Genomic DNA, 19,292 nt, shown 5'->3' with positions numbered 1-19,292 from the left:
TCGTAGAACTCCATATATGGTAGTTGAATGGAACTGTCTTTTATTATCATATGTCCTCTTGTAATTAATTACAACGCACTTAAACCGAATTACACCTACTTACATACTTTGACGACAAATACAGACGTCAAGATACAAAAAACTTCTAATAATAAGATTTATTATCTATCTCTTTTTTTATAGGGCTTTCACTGCTGCCGAAATAGCATTCTAGACATACTACTAATTTACCTGTTTGGGAGGCCATCGAGTTCTTAGATCGCTAATAGCAGATCGCAGATAGCTAATAGCAATAATTGACAATTATCATTTTAAATGCTTTTTTATTAGAAATTTGTTAAAAAATATATAACATTTGCTAAAATAAATAATGAGATTAGAAACTTTTTGATGAAAAAAAAAGTGAACAGAAAACTCTACTGAGACAGTTTTCTAGTATGAGTCATAAGGCTATAAGGATGATCCAGAAATGCGTAGGTTGAGCATTTTCAGAATCTCAAACATTAATATTTTCGTAAACGTGACTCACCGCCACCCTAACGCATTTATTTATTCGGGAGGGTGGGAACAGGAACAATAATTAAACGATTATCGTGAAATCGCATACAAAAGTTTTATTGTGTACGTGATTTTTTTATTCTTCTTCAGTTGTTTCTTTATCAAGTATAAAAATAAAAACAAACACATTACATAAATGTACCCGTTCAGATAAATTGTTTCTATTTATTTCTATTTTTATAAATATTCTTAGAATAAATGTCATTATAAATAATATAGTTATAACTGTATCGCATTGACGTAAGTTAATAAATTAAATATGGGAATTTCTAAGAATATATTAAAAAAATAATAAATGTATCTAATGTAGTGAATATTGAATAAATTAGCTTATTTTCCTGTTAGAGCAGCCATACGCGTATGCTGCTGTATGTAATTAGAAAGTTCGGTGTTGCAACGGAACGTTCGGTGAGTCAGTTGGCGGCAAAGACGCGGCGGCAGACCGACGCCTGTCAGTTCGCGTGTGGCGCCAAAGCCGCCATATTACAGGCGTACCTCGATTCAAATTTCAAAGCGATATTTTTATTCCAACCCTTTGTAAAGCACCCTATTTTACCCTCTTTTGAAATTGCGTCGTATTACGCGTTAAATATGTATAAATAGCATAGTGTTATATGAATTTTTGATAAGGCTGTAACAGGTTACCTAAGTCTGATTTTTTAAAAAAATTACGTAAGTAACATTTGGAAAAATTGTTTTTTGTCTATGTCAACTAATGTCAGATTTTTTCTGTATCATTTATAACTAATATTATATATTTATAATACTTTTATATTACAAAAATGCTCTGTTATTTATACGTTTGTAAAGGAGCAATTAATAATTTCAAAATTAAAAATACTGTGACAAAGGTCAAGACTTTAGTTAAAAAGGTATTTAAATTATTAAGAATTAATATAATCAATTTAATATACAATAATACATGCGCAGAACTGATGACCGTTGGGTTCGAAAGGTTTTGGATGGAAGATCATGGACCAGCAAGCGTAGCACAGGACGTCCGCACATAAGGAGGACTTAAAGACCTAGATAAAGTCCTCAGAAGACATTAGATGCAAGCCGCTTTCAACCGGAAATTGGTAATCTAAGGCAAGGCTTATGTCCAACAGTGTACGTCGTATGGTTGACTTTAAATAACTCTAACATAAAAATATAAAACAAATAAAATATAAAATGTATCATTTCATTTAGCCATTTTTCAGGGTAGAATGAATAGTTCAAGATCTAGATATAGACAGAGAAGAAGAAGATATAGATCTAGAGAATCTATCCCGGATACATACCTAAATGTGTGAGTGGAAAGAACCACCGCGAGGAAGACATGACGGGTAACCTGCAAAAGAGTAAAAGTTATCACAGCTTTTATATTAAGAACTTGTATCTAGGAGAGAGAAGTATTGTTAAAAGTGTGATCGTAAAAAATGCACCTTAAAACCCCTGATGTTTTTTGAAAATATATACAAATAAAAAATTGGAACTGTGAACAATGCTAGCCACAAAAAAAAAATTGAATTTGAATTTCGAATATGTATAAAATTACGAATGCGTTCTATTTAAAATTTAATTTATTTTTAAATATGGAATTAACTATTAAAGTAACCCGTGTTACATTGGCATAAACGCGTCAAATCATCAAAGACATTTTATATCCAAATTTAAAAATTTTTACTTCCTCATTTATATATACGTAATGCATGATTTAAAATACACATTATTTTATATCATACTTTAAAGTTAGCCAGTAAGTAATTTTTAGGTTAAATTGTTATGATTGTTTAAAAGAAATTAACTGTATCACCAAGTCTTCCAGTCTGAATCATGGATATCAATACATTATGGTCACCCCATTAGGTGAACGCGCCACGCACCGTTTAGCAAGGCGCATTGGCGACGGTACAAACGCAGCCAAACTGGCGGCATGGCGATACCATCAGGAATAATTTACCGCGAGGGTGCGGTTCGGCGCCAGCCCGTGCGGCGCCCGACGGTAGCGGGGCGCCGGTCCCAACCCTGCACAGTTACTCAGATTCACATACAACACACAAAGGGACGTGTACACTTCGACCCTTCTAATCCTTCGTTCAACTGCGAAATTTCTTCTCGTACAATTTTTATTTAAAAAAAAGAATATCCTTATTCTCGCGTCAATACCCTTGCTGTCAAGGGTCTAACCCAGCATTTTCCAGCCGTTTTTGGTTCATGCTCCACCATAGTCTTCCTAAAATTGTTAGGCCCTCCTATGTAAAAAAAAATATCGTGTTGAGTCCACTTTCAAATTGCCCCTTTAACAATCAAATTGCTTCCTTCTGGGGCGTGGGCTCCACGCTGGGAAACACCGGTCTAACCTAAATATCTGACTACGACACATCTCATCCAATATCCCTTTTTGCCTTAGAAGTCTATAACCAACGTGTGTTTCTGGTGATGACTTGTATCAAAGAAATGTGGTTTCTCACCCTGAGCATCACTGGTAACATGAAAGGCCCATGTAGAAGGCATTAGGCATTTAGAGATATCTTCTTTTCCCCGTTCCGTCTTCTTTGTTTGTGGGCAGAGACGTTACAATTTTTTTTATTGCTTTTTCTCCTTTCTTTCTTCACAAATTCTTTATCTCTTTTCCTCACGTCCTTCACAAAATCTTATATACTTCACGTTATCTTCTTTCATACTTCGCCTTTCTTTCTTCGTTTACCTTCCTGATTACATTGATTCTTATTTCGCAGCATATATTTATCTGTTTTCTTTATTTTCAATTTATTACAGACTAATGTGCAAGGTAGGAAAAAGTTGTATCTTTTTCCTAAGCTTTACTTTGTCAAATAAGTCTGTGTAAGACAATGTATACATCCGATGTCTCTTCCAAGAAACACGATTTAAGAACGTTGGAGACATCGGATGGTCATAGATTCAGCTCCGAGTAAGGGTCCAGGGAAATCGCTGTTCACAAGAGCACTAGCTCGGACTCACAGGGTCTCAAAATCGACTTTTAGATAAGTTAAACAATAAAATAAAACATATATATTCACGTATAATTTAAAAAGAAAAAGTTTCGCCACGGTTTCGGCCGGCACCCGTGAGGTGGTATTAGGGATCTCTTCGTGTTTCTAGCCTATCTCAATCTCGAGATCATGGTGCAATTTATAGACGACTACATGTTTTGTATTTAGATGTTTTATTAAGACAATTGTGACAGAAAGGAAGAAGAAATGACAGATGGTCATGCAACAACGTGGAACCTACAAAAGCTGTAAAACATAAACAAGTAATAAATATAAATTGTACTCAGTGAGAAGTTTATATTATTTATCCAAGAGTGACATTCACACGTTTAATTAATGTAGACCAGATTGTTATACACTACATTTATCTATTTTTCTATTGAATTTCGACAGATAAATAACTTTAGAAGTGAAATCTGCAAGGACAAATAATATTTAAAGAAAATTATTTAAGATATCTCATAATTATAGAATAGGTTATATATTAAAAATAAACATCTGGCCACATACAAATTTCATTCAAACAATTTTATAAATAAAAAATAAAATTCTGTTTAAATCTAAGTGACAATATTTTATAACTGTCAATCGTATCCGAAGTGACCTTTTTGTATCTGATCGATTATATTCTATTTAATAAAATGCCGGAGGAGTCGCCTAAATTGCCGCAAAGCGCTTCGCCCCCGGTGAGGACTGGAGCTGGAGACATCTCGGAGAGGGAGCTGTCCAGGGAACGTTGTAGCTTGAACTCTACTCCCACCACGTGAGTACTCCGAGTACAGTTCAGATTAGAGCCCAGCGCTGGACCCAAAAATTTAAATTACTGAAATACATAGACATAACGAACTTTTGAAAGTAATCGTTTACAACAGAGTTCCCCAAACTTTTTTGTGTCGTAGACCCCTTGCCTTGTTTTTCCATGTTGGGTAGACCCCCTACTTATCTGATAGTGTTTTCTTGTAAATTCCTAACTGTAGTGAAGTTTAGTGTTAAAAACTTAACGTAACAACACATGTTAACTTATACATTTATTAATTGAAATTAAATTAAAACTACTCAAAGTAAAATTTTGTATCTGTTATGTAAAATATACGTAACATTAAATAAACATAAAATAAACTATAAATAAAATACCATAAGCAATAAGTCAATATTTTTAGTGAAAGGGATGAACCTGATGCTTTAATAATAAATTATCAACATTTGGCGTATATTTTGTAAGGGTTAATCTTAAATCTCCTCGGCCAATGATGTCCAGTCTGTGGACCCCCATTTTCATTTCATAGACCCCCAAATTTTTTTTCGCTGACGTAGACCCCTTGCAGGTTGTCATAGACCCCTAGAGGTCGATATAGACCACTTTGGAAATCATTGGTTTACAATATTTGTTTTAACTTTCGATTTAGTAGTATTCCAACATATTTCATTGTAAATAAAAAAAAATTAAAATTCTATTTGTTATTGTAATAGCGGTTTAATTCTACACTGATGTAATGGCGGAGTGTATGCATTATAGATATTATTTTTCAACCCAGAGTGGTACAAAGGCGACCAGTAGGCAGGTGTGTAAATATGATAATAAAACGTAATAATACATGTAAAATATTTTACATTATACACCTAATTACTTCATCATTTCAGCAGCAGGAAGTCCACAGCTGGACATGGGTCACTTCTATAGATTTCTAGTAGAACAGTCTTCTAGAACCTTGTAGGACCCTTCTAAAAGAATCTTTCGTCGAGATTAACAGGGTCTTCTGTTCATTTGTGGATGGATGTCCTACGCAGCACTTGCCAGTCTATGGTCTCCATTCCAGAACCCTGAAACCTCAGCAGCCATGTGTTCTACTCGCTATAAGACCTGCACACTGCTATTTCAACTTGCCAATTCACTGGACTAGTCTAAAGAGCTATCTTTATTACCTGTTAATTATATAAGAATAATCAGAGGAAAAAAAGTAAATGAAAACAATGAACATTTTCGTTCTTTTTTAGAACACAAATTAAATAGTCTGCATTTATTATAAAAATAGCATTTAAATTGCTAATTGCTATTTAATGATAGCGGTTATTTTAGTTAACGTTATTTTTATGACGTACCGAAACTGTCAATATTTGACAATAATCAACTGTCATAAATTACCGGGCTATTATAGCATTCGGTTTTTCCTAAATTCATGGGTTTACCAATTGGTTTAAAATCCATAGTAATTAATAGCTAGATTACATAATAGCGAACGTCTCTTGAATGAATATGGATAAGGAAGTGGTCGCACGAACTCTAATTTTACAAGCTGGAGATTGTTAGGGCGTGTTAAAAGTAAACAAGACGCCAACATTATTTTTTTAATATAATTTTATTTAGGTGACTTTAATTTAATTTTAAAAATTATACGGTTTAAGTTAGAAAATAGTTTAAGAGACTGAGTAAACGCAAAACCGTATGAAAAAGTGTGTTAGATAAGATTTATTAAAACTGATTGATATTTATCTAATTGAGAGTATTTTATATGGCAACACAAAGTCAAAATATGTCCGGCAGTTTTGGTGTGTTTTTGCAAGAATTGCTTAGCTGTCAAACGGTATACTCAAAGTACGATTGACACGCATATCTATGATCTCTGCTCCAAAACCTTACGATCCCGGCCACCATCTTTTCTTACCACGTGACCTGCCACTTCAACCAGACAATCCGCTGGGCTGTATCGATCACTCTCCTCATTTTTTCATAAGAACCATGGTCACCGACCTAAGTCAGAGTTTTTGATGTGGCAGTGGTCGGAGCACACCTAAAGATTCTCAAGTGGCGACCACTTGCCGGTAGACGTGATGTAATTATGATCCCTATAGGTGGATCGATGGCATAGTCTAGTCGCGGAATGTCGCTGGAAGCGTGGTTGAAATTTTGACGAGTTGATACTTTAACAAAAATCGTGGTATGATTTGTAGACAAAAACTTCATGTTATTCACACCTTTCTTGAAAGAGACAACTAGTAAAACCGCAGCGCCTAGATAAAGACGGCAGCCGGCACGTGTTGTTTTTTCCTCCAATGATGAATCATGACGTCATGGGGCGCACGCTCCGTCAAGTTAAGTTTGTCATGTATACGTTGCCCTCTAATATAAGGAAATGAATGGTGCTATCGCTTTTGTATTGTTTTATTTGATCCTTCAGTAAAACCAAGGGATATACGATGACGGATGTCGTTCCAACGTCAGGTGAATCTTTTTTCAGACGACTTTTCACGAGGGTGTAGTCAGTTCGTGTGAAATTCAACCCCGTGGAATGAAATTAATTCATTCCACAGGGTTGAAAGTTTTTTTTCTTATTTGCATAATATAAAATTCAGAGTAACTAATAATATAATGATTTTGTAATTTAATTTAAATTTATATTATTTATTGTACACACCAGAAAATGTATACATAGTTTGGTAATTGTAAAAAAAGTACAATGGGCGGTCTTATCACACGAGGCAATTCTGTAGAAGGAAAAATAACGGGTAGTTTTCGTGTACATATAGACAAAACATACATGTATGCAAATATACATATGTATATAGCATATATACTTATTATAAATACAGTATAATACTAATTTGGGTTGCACTTGCCTCAGAAATAAAGAAACAGACAAAAAAAAATCAAATAATCATAGGCCTAGAAAATATTTCTTAAAAATAGGCAGTGAAGTCTTATATTTAGCGGTAAATCAATGTCATAGCAAATGCATTTTTTTCTCTTCCTGAGATATGGTAATCTCAGTGTTTATATTTTTCATCACCTCAACTGCTGGGCATAGGTCACTTAGCTGTTTTTTTATTTGATTTTAATAGTCACCGTTTTGGACTCTGGTTTCACTTATTTTATAGCTATAATAATAATAATTATTTCAGAATCTAGTTAGTCTATAGAATATAAGCTAGTAACAAAATTTACTTAAAGGCTATATCAGATTAGCATGTCATACAATTTAACTCTACTACTAATTTTAAAAAAGTCGCTTAATATAAAAACTTCGATAATTTATATATATATATAGTTGGGATTTTTTAATTTAGTTATTATTAATTTTCTCTCTTCACGAGCTTTACAATTTCATTCATTCTTCCATTCCATTCTCTCGCCTCTCTCTCTTCATCGCTATGTTAAGTTTTACAATTTTCTGTTATTAATTTTACATTAATCACATTAATTTTCTATTTCCACTCGTATCTCTATTTTAGCTTATCTTTTTGGTTTTACATTCACATTTTATGTTTCCAACCTTTTTTAGTTTATATATTTATTTATGATTTTTTTTCATTATTTTGTGGTAAAATTTTAATTTGTGGTACGCGACCACAAATTATTAAAATTTTGTATACCGGATATTGTGAAGGATTAAAAAAGAAAAATAAAACTATACTGAAAAAGGAAACTAAGTCCCTGTCCCAAAAAATAATTAAGGAACGAGAGAAAAAAAAACCGTAAGTCAATGGTGAAAAAACATATGCCCAATAGGCGTTATATTATATATTTCATATAAAACAACCTTGAGTACTGCACTTATGTTAATTGAAATTAAGATTTATTTCAAATTTAATCATTTCACTTCTTGCGTTAATTGTTTAAATGATTGCTTTTTAATTATGTCAATTTTCCCATATTTAATGGCGGGAAAAATTTATAACCTATACTTAAGTGACATTGGTGAACTTCGTCATCATTGTGTTAGCTGATAGACGCGAATTGTAAGGCATATACCTTCGGTCCACCGTAGGGGCATACGATCGCCAGGTTTACCGCCTCGTGGTGGTCTCTCCAGAAACTTTTGGACCCCAAGGGCCGTCAGATGTCAACTTTGCACGAGCAATTTTTTAAGAATTATTCACGAATAAAGTGTTTTTTTATCTGTCAAAGATAAATGTTTGAGATGTCAGGGCTTTAAGAGCGCCTAGCTTAAACGTTTTTACATTATCTGTATTCTTAAATTTACTCACGAAAATCGTCACTTTATTTATTTTGCCGGATTCGGAAGCGCAGACCTTCGGTTCACCGTAGGGGGCACTCGCCAGATCTACCGCCTCGTGGTGGTCGCTCCAGAAACTTTTGGGCCCCAATGGCCGTCAGATGTCAACTTCGCACGAGCAATTCTTTAAGAATTGTTCACGAATAAAGTGTTTTTTTTTTATTTACCATAGATAAATGTTTGAGATGTCATAGCGTTAAGAGCGCCTAGCTTAAACATTTTTACATTATCTGTATTCTTTAATTCCCTCAGGAAAATCGACTACGACGTCACTTTATTTATTTTGCCGAATTCGGAAGCGGAGATTTTATTTTTGATATAACTTATATGATGATATAATAGTAAGATATATCAGATTTGTCACGCTATCCGGTTGATTAGGAATAAGTGTAAAAGGTTTTTACTGACAAATGAACTTCAACCCTTTAAAGCCTTTTTACCTACGACCAATCGACCTGTATGTTAAATAATTCATGGTGGAAAATAAATACATTTAAAAAACATTTAAGTTAAACGATTTTTGGTAACCATATTGTGGTGGTTGTAGAAAAATATGTACCTAGTCCGCCATATTGGAACGGCGTCCATCTTGAAATTTAAATTTTGAAATAATCATCGTGTTTTACTAGTGTAGCCCTTTCATTTGATACCCATATTGAGGGGGTTAAGGAAAAATATGTAATCCGCCATTTTGTATCGGCGGCCATTTTAGATTTATTATGTTATTGATTTTATTATATTGTATTGTCATCTAAATTAAATGTGTGTACCAAATTTTAGATCAATCTGGCAACGGGAAGGTGCTTAAATTTCAACTGCTAATTTTGATCCAAATAAATTCCGTAAGGGTCGAACTGAATAAAACCGTTTAATAAAGTGAACTTTTAATGTACCAGGCGAGTGCAACCAGCTCACCCCAAGAAGCAGCTGTATTCAGTCCCGGTCAATAAGTTCACGGCGCGGGCGCGGGCGCCGAGTGCCAACCTCGCGCGCCTGCGCAGCTGCCTCGAGGAGTACCGGCGGCCGATTCGCAGCGCCGCGGTCGCGCACAAGGCTGCCTCCATGGAGGACCTCACTCCAACCAAGAGGGTCCTCAAGGGGAGGTGAGACATGATTTTGTTCATATCTACCTTCATTATCATCATAATCATTCCAGTTGTAGAATGTCCAGTGCTTATCACATACTATAGTTTGCCAATAATGCATCTAGTCTTTTAATCTAAACAAGGTCATCTGTGCACCTCGTGAATGTACTCTGTACTTAATATGAGGCCGAAAGGTTTTGAAATAAAATATATTTATATGTAAATAGTGTGAGAGAGAGGGAGAAAGAGAGAGGGGGAGAAAGAGAGAGAGAGGGAGGGAGTGATTGGTTCTATGTGTTTAGTAATCGTACACGATTTCGCTGTTTTATACATATATAGCTCGTGTGTGTCGAGCGGCAGCTGAAAATCGTGTGTCGATAGCCTTTTATTTTTCTACATTTTTCTCCGACATTTGACGCGTTCCTTTTCTATTTGAATTTATCAAAAAGGTTTTAATGTAAATCATATAGATTGTGGCTTCCGGTGTAAAAGCTAAAATCTTTTTGTTGACAAATGAACTTCGTCGGGCTTACATCTTTAGACACTCAAAGAGCTCTTAATGTTATAACAAGCAGGTTTAATAGCTGGTATTATATTAAAAAAAATACTAATAACATAAGTTAATTGATCGTGATATATCTGGTATATGAGGAGGTTTGCAGGAAGGAGACAGAAGGTAGCGACTCCATTGCGCGAAGCCCCGGGCTGCGTTCGCTCGCAGAGGAACAGGCGGCAGCGAGGGTCGGAAGGTTCATGCTGCTGGCCGCCTGGCGATGCCGTACCCGAGAGCTGCGCTGCCTCCGCAAGACGCTCGAGGTGCAAGTGAGTACATCCACTAGACCTTTGACTCCAAAAACACTCACCTGTGACCATATGAAACCAAATCACAGTGAGAAATGGACAAGGTTATATTTTTAATGGAATCAAGCGTTACCTCGCGGAAGTCCATCCTAAGTAAGAAAAGGACCAATATTTAGCCACTTCCGCACATGCAGTAGTAGTCGTGCAACAAATTGTACCGCCCGCCAGCCCGCTGATAAATGCACTCAACAGTGATTTGGCGGTGAATTGCGGTGGCAGTTATGTGATTCGCATTGTTTGCCGCATACGAATTTATCAGCGGGCTCGCGGGCGGTGCACTTTGTTGCACGACTACTACTGCATGTGCGGAAGTGGCTAAATATTAGTCCTTTTCTTAATAAAATTATATTTGGGATTGACTCACAAATGAGAGGTTCCTCAGAAAAATCAAGGTCACCAACGTATACTCTTTCAGCAGACAGTCAGTTGGGTTGAAAGGTTCTCCAGGGGTGAGAACGAGTCTTGTACACGCTGTGTGAGTGGAAGCCCGTCCAGGTGGTCCGACGATGCAGTCAAAGCAGACGAAGACCAGACAATGGTGCCGATCTTTAGGGGAGACTTATGTCTTGTAGTGGGAGTCTGTCAGCTGATGATGAATTATGACACACCGAGAAAAAACTTTCCTAAGACTTCTTCTTTCTAACGTTGAAACACAGTAACCACAAACAGAACATGAAATTTAAAAATTTATCGCCCAATTGCTGATCACTAATGCGTCGCCCAACTGTGGGAAACTTCCCGCAGGTGTACAAATGAGCTCGACATACCAACATTCCGTGATGGCGTTCCATATGGAACAGTCGGTTTACTTCACACAACAGCCTTTATTGCACTTATGATAGAACCTCTCAACTCCTGAATTATTCGTCAATTGTTAACGCGGTGAAAGATTCGCAGTATTCGCATATAAATACATCTTTATTTATTTAAAAATAAAGATGTATTTATATGACATTTAATGGAATCAGGCGTTACCTTGCGGAAGTCCATCCTAAGTAAGAAAAGAACCAATATTTAGCCACTTCCGCACATGCAGTGGTAGTCGTGCAACAAAGTGCACCGCCCGCCAGTCCGCTGATAAATGCGTAAGCAACAAATAATGCGAATCACACAACTGCCGCCGCCAAATCACTCAACACGTGTTTCACTCTTCCACGGGGCATCTTCAGGAGTCATGTTACACTGATTAGTGCCAAACACAGAGTGAGCTCAGTCCATCGCCGCTTGTTATTTCTCTTTTTTTACTTTATTTTTTTACAATTGTTGACGCCTTTAGCGCCTGGCATATGATTTGGCACGTCAAAACATTAACCTGTTCGTACAGTAACTTTACTCTCAAGGTCAAGTCACCCTTCGCACTCGAAATAAAGCAGGGGGTCGAACCCTTTATTTTTATTTCAAATTATACTTCACTCACGAATTGTTGCATGACCTGATCATATCGAAGTGTTCGCTTATCGACAAGTGTCGCAAGGACAACGCGCAAGGATATATCTAATATATAAAATTCTCGTGTCACGGTGTTCGAACTTGAACTCCTCCGAAACGGCTTGACCGATTTTTACCAAAATTTTACATGCGTATTCAGTACGTCTGAGAATCGGCTACTATCTATTTTTCATACCCCTAAGTGATAAGGGTAGTCCACCCCTAAATTTTATTTTTCATTTTTTAACGAAATTTTTTTTGGTTTTTATTTTATTATGATACAGCATACAAGAATATATACAACCATATATTTTCACCCCTGTATGATCAACCCTTATTTTTTATTTGTAAATTAAAATATCAATTTTTTTTGCAAAACAACGTTTGCGGGATTAGCTAGTAAACTATAATATTTAGAATATATAAAGCACCTTTTAGAAAAGGGAGCCACCATAATTTGCCACCATAAAGTAGTACCCGACATACAGGATGACTGATTATAAGTATGAAAGCTTTTAAGCGATGAATCTTTAGCTCATCTGTTGTCAATTAATGTATGTTACGTCCTATTTAAATCAATAGTTTCTAAAATAATAATTAATGTAAAGATATAGGAAGGAAATAAGTTGAGATTCTGATTAGTATATAATAAAATTGTTGTTTATTATCTGTGCCTACTTTGCAACTGTCAAAAGTCAAATAGAAAAGATTAAAATTTTAAAAGCGATGATTAGAAATAGGTGTAAATGCATTATTTAAAGCATTGTACAGTTCCCGGCGATAAATATTGCACATCGACCTTTAGGAAGAAACAATCGGCTAATTTCGTCTTCGTAGAGCGTTATCTCTGTCGCACGAAATACAACAACAAACAATATGTCACATAGGCAGTGTGGGACAGAGATAGTGCTCTACGAAGCTGAAATTAACCGATTGTCTCTTTCCAAAGGTCGATGTGCAATATTTATCACCGGGTATTGTGAGATCTACGAAAATATTCATTTTTGGATAGGACCATAAATTGATTTACTACTGGAAGAAATTTCTGGTTAGAAATAAGTAGTGCCTGTTGTGTCAGTTATATTTGTATTGTTACTCTAGTGTTTTTATTGTGTACAATAAATTGTTAAATAAATAAATAAATAAGTATATTCCATCCTTTGAAGCCTTTACACCTAAATCATATTATCCTGTATATAAATGGTTGATAATATCGATGATATATATATTCCTAATCATGATGGATTGTAGACAAAAGTTTATTGAAATTTGCTGCAGTCTTATGATATTGTTCTGATGTGGTTCTCCATCTGACTGCGGCACAGGTGAGCAACAGCGAGCGGCTGCGTGCGCAGGTGTGGGCCCTGAAGTCACTTCTGGACTCCGACAATTCCAAGGTGCGCCTGGCCATGCGCGAGCTAGAGCGGCTCAAGCAGCTTCTACGGGACAAGGACAGGGAGAAGGCTGTACTTGAGAAGGTAATCTCATCATACGAAGGCTTAATAGAATAAGCTGTATGGGGATAGGTGACTCTTTTGTGGAAAGAAATCAGATCAGCTTTTGTTTGGAACTGGCTGGGTACAGTTTATTTAGAGATTTTACTGAAGAACTTCCTCGGGAGCCGACAGAACTTCTAAAGATTTCTAAATTTTGTGATCCGACACCTGATACTTGATCGGTATTAGCCTATGGATTGTCACAGGGGGAACCTTGATATCATGGGAAACTGTGGTGCATTATTTCCAAAAAAATAAATAGTTGTCGAAATTTTTTTTTGTTTTTCCTTTTTTATCAACTGTCAGTTGAATTAATGTCCCTCTGTATAATGCCAGGTACCCTTGACTAAATAGTCAAGGGTACCTGGCATGTGTGATGAAAGATACCTGGAGAAATCTCCAAGTATCTTTCATCACTCCCAAATTTGAAGATATCATCTGATATCATGTTTGTATATTGAACAACATTGTTTATTTTAGGAGAAACGCGCATTGGAGGGAGACGTGTGCGCTGCTGAGGATCGCGTATCCGAGATGAGTGTCGGTGAGTGTGTGTCGAGGTCTCTGTACGCCTGTCACTAGTTGTCATACCGTTGATGTAAATTGTTCTGATGCGCTATTTTGAATCTAGTTGATTGCTTTAGAACCGTGGTCTGTGTTATAGAGACCCTCATTCATTTGATGACCCTTTCTATACTGACCTCGATGCTTGCCCCAAAAGCTCCCTGTATTTAAGAGCAACTTACTTATAACTTAAAAAGAAGTTTACAGCTGAAATGTTAACTTATTATTAGAGGTACGGAAATTTCGCAAAAAAAAATCACCAATTTCGGATTTATATTTTTCAAAATTTAAAAATTTCGCATAAATTTCGCATTTATATTTTTGAAATTGTAAAATTTGGGTAAATTAGGTATTTATTAAACAAAAATATTTGTTTAGTAATTTTTTACAAGTCTTAACATAAAACAATTTTAATTAATTAAAAGATAACATTGTGGAAATTTCAATATTTGACTCCTTAAGCGTCGTTCTTCGGTTCGTTACGACGACATTGTATAGGCTGTAGAAGCGTTCAGCGTCCACGCTGTTGGTTGGACTCCAAATACTCTGTAATGCTGCTTCAGCAAAGGACGGGAAGTTGCATTTGACAGCAAACAATATGTTCCTTATATTGGGGTTTTAATTTATATTAATAGACCGAAGAATTAACCTATGAAAGTGCGCATGCCCATCAATTTACTACCTCATTTTGAGGAAATCCTTGGAAAAAAGGAATTTTCGAAAAGCTTTCCTGCAATACGTTTATATTTAATGTGGTTGAACTTGCAGCCGCAGATGGGGAAAACAATTGGCCAATGTGAAAGAAAGCCTCGTTCGTCTTATTTAATTTCATGTGAAAAGAAAGCTTACTGAAACTTTTGTCGCTTGCTGATTTCAACATAGTTTTCATTGTCTCATCAATTCCTTCATAGTCCTTAAGACAAACGAATGTTACAATATTGTCACATCAAAATATTTGTGTCGGACACATACAGACCATCTTTCTTAAATTCTAGTATTCTATCTGTCAAATCTTTCTTAGGGCGTCCCATTTTAAGAGCACAAAAAAAATATTTTTGTAAAACACTTGCGTGCCTAAAGCGTTACAAATGAACACTGCTCGAGTGCTCATATGCAACATCCAAGAGAGACAAAGAACAAGAGAGACTCGAAAGCTTTCGTTCTGTCGAGTCAGTTCGTGTCCAAAAAGTGCGTCGACCGTTTCGTCCAAAACGAACTTCACTCAAGACGCGAGTCGCGACTCGGGCGATACGATAATAATTTAATAATCCATCATACGAACACTACCATATATTTCGCATTTATTCGCATTTATGTGTAATTTTCGCATTTATTCGCATCTATTTCGTAAATACGAAATTTCCGTACCCCTACTTATTATATTATTTAGTGTAAATAAAAAAAATTATTCTCATTATTTCATCGGGCTGACACTTAGCTGAGATAATTTTTATAGGAGTTTTGGTTGTGGTCTTACGGAATATCCACACAAGTTACCTTCCTTTTATCTGCTAATAATAATAATGCAAAGCCACAGTGATAGTCCAATATAAAATCTTTGTTTATATAATTATCCGGCACATTTATTTATTTAAATAAATACACTTCTTATATAAACTATATAATTATATAAAATTATCATTACAGAGTGGTGGTAGAACTAATACAAAAAAAAAACATTTCGTCAAAGTTGACCGCTGAAACTGTGAACTTTTCTTTTCGTCCTTCTCAATGTCTTCTATTCTTTCCTCAAATTTATTATTTTCATCATTTGTTTAACAATCTATTTATTCGAATTTATTTTCTTCCTACTTATATCGCACGTGTTAATGATTACAATGAGTTATAATAATTATTTTCATCGGATTACCACTAAACTATATCTAGACTGTCTTAAAGTCCACGGAGTTTGTACATTAGTGTCTATGACGACGAACTCAGTTATGGTACAAAATCTTTCAATTCGGTTTTAGTATCACAAAAGTATTTATGGGTTAAACAATAAATAATTTACCTCGTAAAAAGGTTTACGGAATTGCCGGAACGAGTTGGATGCGGTGGTCACGTCTGCGAAGGCCCTGGAGCGAGCGTTGGCACTTCAGCACGCTACTGCTGCAGACCTGACATCGCAGCGCGACCGCGCGAGGGAATCTGTAAGTTCTAGAATAGATGCAGACCTTGATGCTCTGGAACATGCGACTGATGATACTGATGTCATCTATAGCTCTTAAAATGATTATCCAAATTTAAAAATGATTTGTTCTATGTACGATAGATTATATCTGTCGTGGACGACAGGTTGAGTCTTCAGTTTTTTTATTAAATGACCGTCGTTATCAGGGGCCTCTCCTGAGCGGCCCCCGTCTTGTTTTTGAGACATAGATATAAACCTTCGTATTTTCCCCATCTCTCTCTCTCTCTCTCATCTTTCACAATGCCTCTCTTTCCTCTTCTATTCTTCATATGTTGTATTATTTTCATAGCATTCATTTATATTAAATTCAGGCATCGCCACGTTTTTGTTACACTGTTTTCTTGCGCCTAATTACAGCATTCGACCATCTGTTTGGATACAATCAAACATTAGAGGAACAGGAGAAAGTATCCTTGGTGTGTTAAGAACTATGAAGTCGTTTACAGTATAGTAATTATTATTATACAAACGTTTAATTATACAGGAGCTATTTACTAATACTTGTGTTATATACTAAGTTCCGCCATTTTATTTTATCACTTCTTTCTATCGCCTTATTAACATTGTCTACTATCATTGCCATTGCCACTGTCGGCTCTTTTTCAATGTTTATTTTATGTACTCCGCGAGTGTTTTTGGAGAATCTAAACTCGTATTTCTAAAGAAAATGATAAAAATTTTTACACTACCCTAATTCGTAAGGGGTTATATTTGTGGAGAAGAAAGAGGAAAAATTGTTCGCAACTCTGAGATTTTTTCTTCCTACCATCTTTCTACCTATCGGCACACAATTTTCTAGAATATTCTATAAATACTTGATATACAAATTGTGGTCGGTGAGCGAACAGAGGATGTTCAGCGTCCTATCTTTAACCTAAAGCCTTTATTTGTTCATTAAGCAAATTCCCTGAAATTTTGAATGTTTTCCTAAATACGATCTGTGATCTGAGTTGTGTTCCGCGATAGCCTCTCGGGACTTAATGTTCTGGAATAGAGACCCCGATGTAAAGACCTCCGTCGAGCGAGTGCTATGTAGAATCTGTGGGAAGCCTATGTATAACCTCCTATAGCTAAAATGATTACGATGGAGTCCTTGACACGAAGTACAGGGTCCATCAATGGTAGATCATTAGTAGCCACGGTCCAGGTGGCGCGGCTGGAGGCGGAGCTGGTTCGTCGGGAGTCTCTGCTGTCGTCTGCGGAGGCGGAGGCGTCGGCGCTCCGGGCCGAGGCTGATGAGAAGCAACGCGCGCTTGACTGGACCACGCAACGGCTCAAGATGGAACACGAGTGAGATCTTTGTTTTACGTTCTTGCTAATTGATTATTGTGAATGGTTAAAATATCTGGTAAATAATTTACTAGATATTTTAGTCAATATATCTACACGTGAGGATTATTATTACCAGCTTTGTTATGGAAAGATCTAGTGAAACATTATCATCATTGCAGAAGTAAGGCGTCTATGTGACCACGACTTTTAATTTATTACGTAATTAGAAGTGTAACTAACATGCATAACACAATGGTAAGTATTGTCACTAACACACTAAAATATTGGCTTGATAACGAAAGTATAGTAGTAGTGGATGTGCAGGGCTCTGTCGCGTTGCGAGTCGATGCGCGTGCGCACGTCGGTGCGGCTGGCGCGCGCGCTGAGAGCGGACGCGGAGGCCCGTGTCGAGCGGGAGCGTCTAGAAGCAAACCTTGCGCTTCGCACACAGCAGCTGGCTGCTGCCCAACGACGCTGGATACCACATCCACTGCTCAGGTATTGTCATCATTATATCACCCGATAGACTACCAACTGCAAGGCATGGGCCACCCATGATGTCGCCACGATGACCGCTCTTGCGCTGCCCGTAACTGTTCATCTTCTCTTGTTAGGTATTTCAATTCAGTATATTTGCTTGCACACAAACACACGCGGCCTTAACTTTAATTGCTTTATTAAAAATAGGGTGCGTTTTTGTAGTAAAAGTTTTTTCAGTAGCTTTTTTGTAAAAAAAAAGCTTTCAAAGCTTTTACACATATTTCCAAGAAACCTTCAATATGGTGATCATTCTGAACTATATTACAATATTTTTTTATGGTAATGGTATAGGCCAATAAATTCATTCAATGCTTAATGTGCAGAGAAAGACAGTAAACCATAATTTTAATATAACGTAATTCAAATTATGAAAACGATTTATATTCATATATTTCTGAAATCATTGACTTTTCGGTAGGATATACTGTAATTAATACAAATATATACATTCATCTTTTTATAATCTATATCCTGCCTGGCAAGGTTGGCTCTAAACTAGTGACATCTTTCAGAATGCTAGAGGCGGGGAAAAGTTTACTCCGCCATCCATCTTCCTTCCAAGAAGTTTTCGTCTGGTCTCTCATCCCGGCGAGACATGGCTGCTAATTCTCATTACACGTCATTGGACATTTCTTATCTGTCATATATACAAGATATTATTTATCTGTAAGCTGTCAAGTGTGACGCTGCAAACAAAGATTTTGGCGCCATTTTTGACAGTTGACAATCTAGATTTATTGCTCATATGTTTAAAATAGCGCAACGGATAAAGGTAAGTGGTTTTATATGTATTGTACCTAGGTTTTATAGATTACGTTTAGGTGTTTCTTGATATTATTATTGTTAATTTTGTTTTTGAGGTCCAGTAAGTATAATTTTAAGTATTGTTAAAATACAGATGTTATTAGAAATATGTGTGCTTTTATTTCAACCTTTACAATAATTTAAAGAAGATAATTTTGTTTAAAAGTAAGCGTTTATGTACGATACGTGTTAGAAATGAATTGTGATCCTTCCAAGATTCCTGATTTTGATTTCGAGGTCCGAAAAATTTTGCGAATTGACAAATGGATGCGTCGAAGCCAAAACCGACGAATTAATCATTGTGCCTCCAAAAATTTAAAATACTTGTCTAATACAACGTCGTAAATATATATGTATACAAGATATGGATTGAGCAGTAGGTAGCCTAGCGATAGAAGACAGATTTGCGATCGAAGGTTGCGAGTTTGATTCCCGAGATAAAATGTATAATGTCACACAATTACATAGGATTGTCACTG

At 36.1% G+C, this 19,292-nt stretch overlaps 1 protein-coding gene across 1 annotated transcript; it reads left to right on the top strand.

Moving 5' to 3' along the window:
• The first annotated feature begins 4,198 nt into the window (after positions 1 to 4,198).
• On the top strand, positions 4,199 to 18,615 carry LOC137932801 (fibrinogen- and Ig-binding protein-like). Its single transcript, XM_068776477.1, has 10 exons — positions 4,199 to 4,320; positions 9,466 to 9,658; positions 10,015 to 10,023; positions 10,306 to 10,476; positions 13,269 to 13,421; positions 13,920 to 13,983; positions 16,029 to 16,156; positions 17,345 to 17,487; positions 17,794 to 17,967; positions 18,522 to 18,615. Exons 1-10 carry the CDS (start codon positions 4,199 to 4,201, stop codon positions 18,613 to 18,615), a joined length of 1,251 nt encoding a protein of 416 aa, XP_068632578.1.
• The last annotated feature ends 677 nt before the right edge of the window (positions 18,616 to 19,292 follow it).

Source organism: Battus philenor, unplaced genomic scaffold (genome assembly GCF_028537555.1).
Source record: "Battus philenor isolate CCGP_79_NKW_IND1 unplaced genomic scaffold, ilBatPhil1.0.hap1 SCAF_12, whole genome shotgun sequence".
Classification (NCBI taxonomy): Eukaryota; Metazoa; Arthropoda; class Insecta; order Lepidoptera; family Papilionidae; genus Battus; species Battus philenor.
Note: the sequence above shows the minus strand (reverse complement) of the source record. Positions and strands in the feature narration are given on the sequence as shown.

What these genes read in the sequence shown, in the direction of transcription:
- LOC137932801 (XM_068776477.1), top strand. Translation starts at nt 4,199, where the DNA reads ATGCCGGAGGAGTCGCCTAAATTGCCGCAAAGCGCTTCGCCCCCGGTG. An exon ending in GCAAGACGCTCGAGGTGCAA is followed by an intron (nt 10,477 to 13,268) that starts GTGAGTACATCC and finishes ACTGCGGCACAG; the next exon opens with GTGAGCAACAGCGAGCGGCT. An exon ending in GCGACCGCGCGAGGGAATCT is followed by an intron (nt 16,157 to 17,344) that starts GTAAGTTCTAGA and finishes GCCACGGTCCAG; the next exon opens with GTGGCGCGGCTGGAGGCGGA.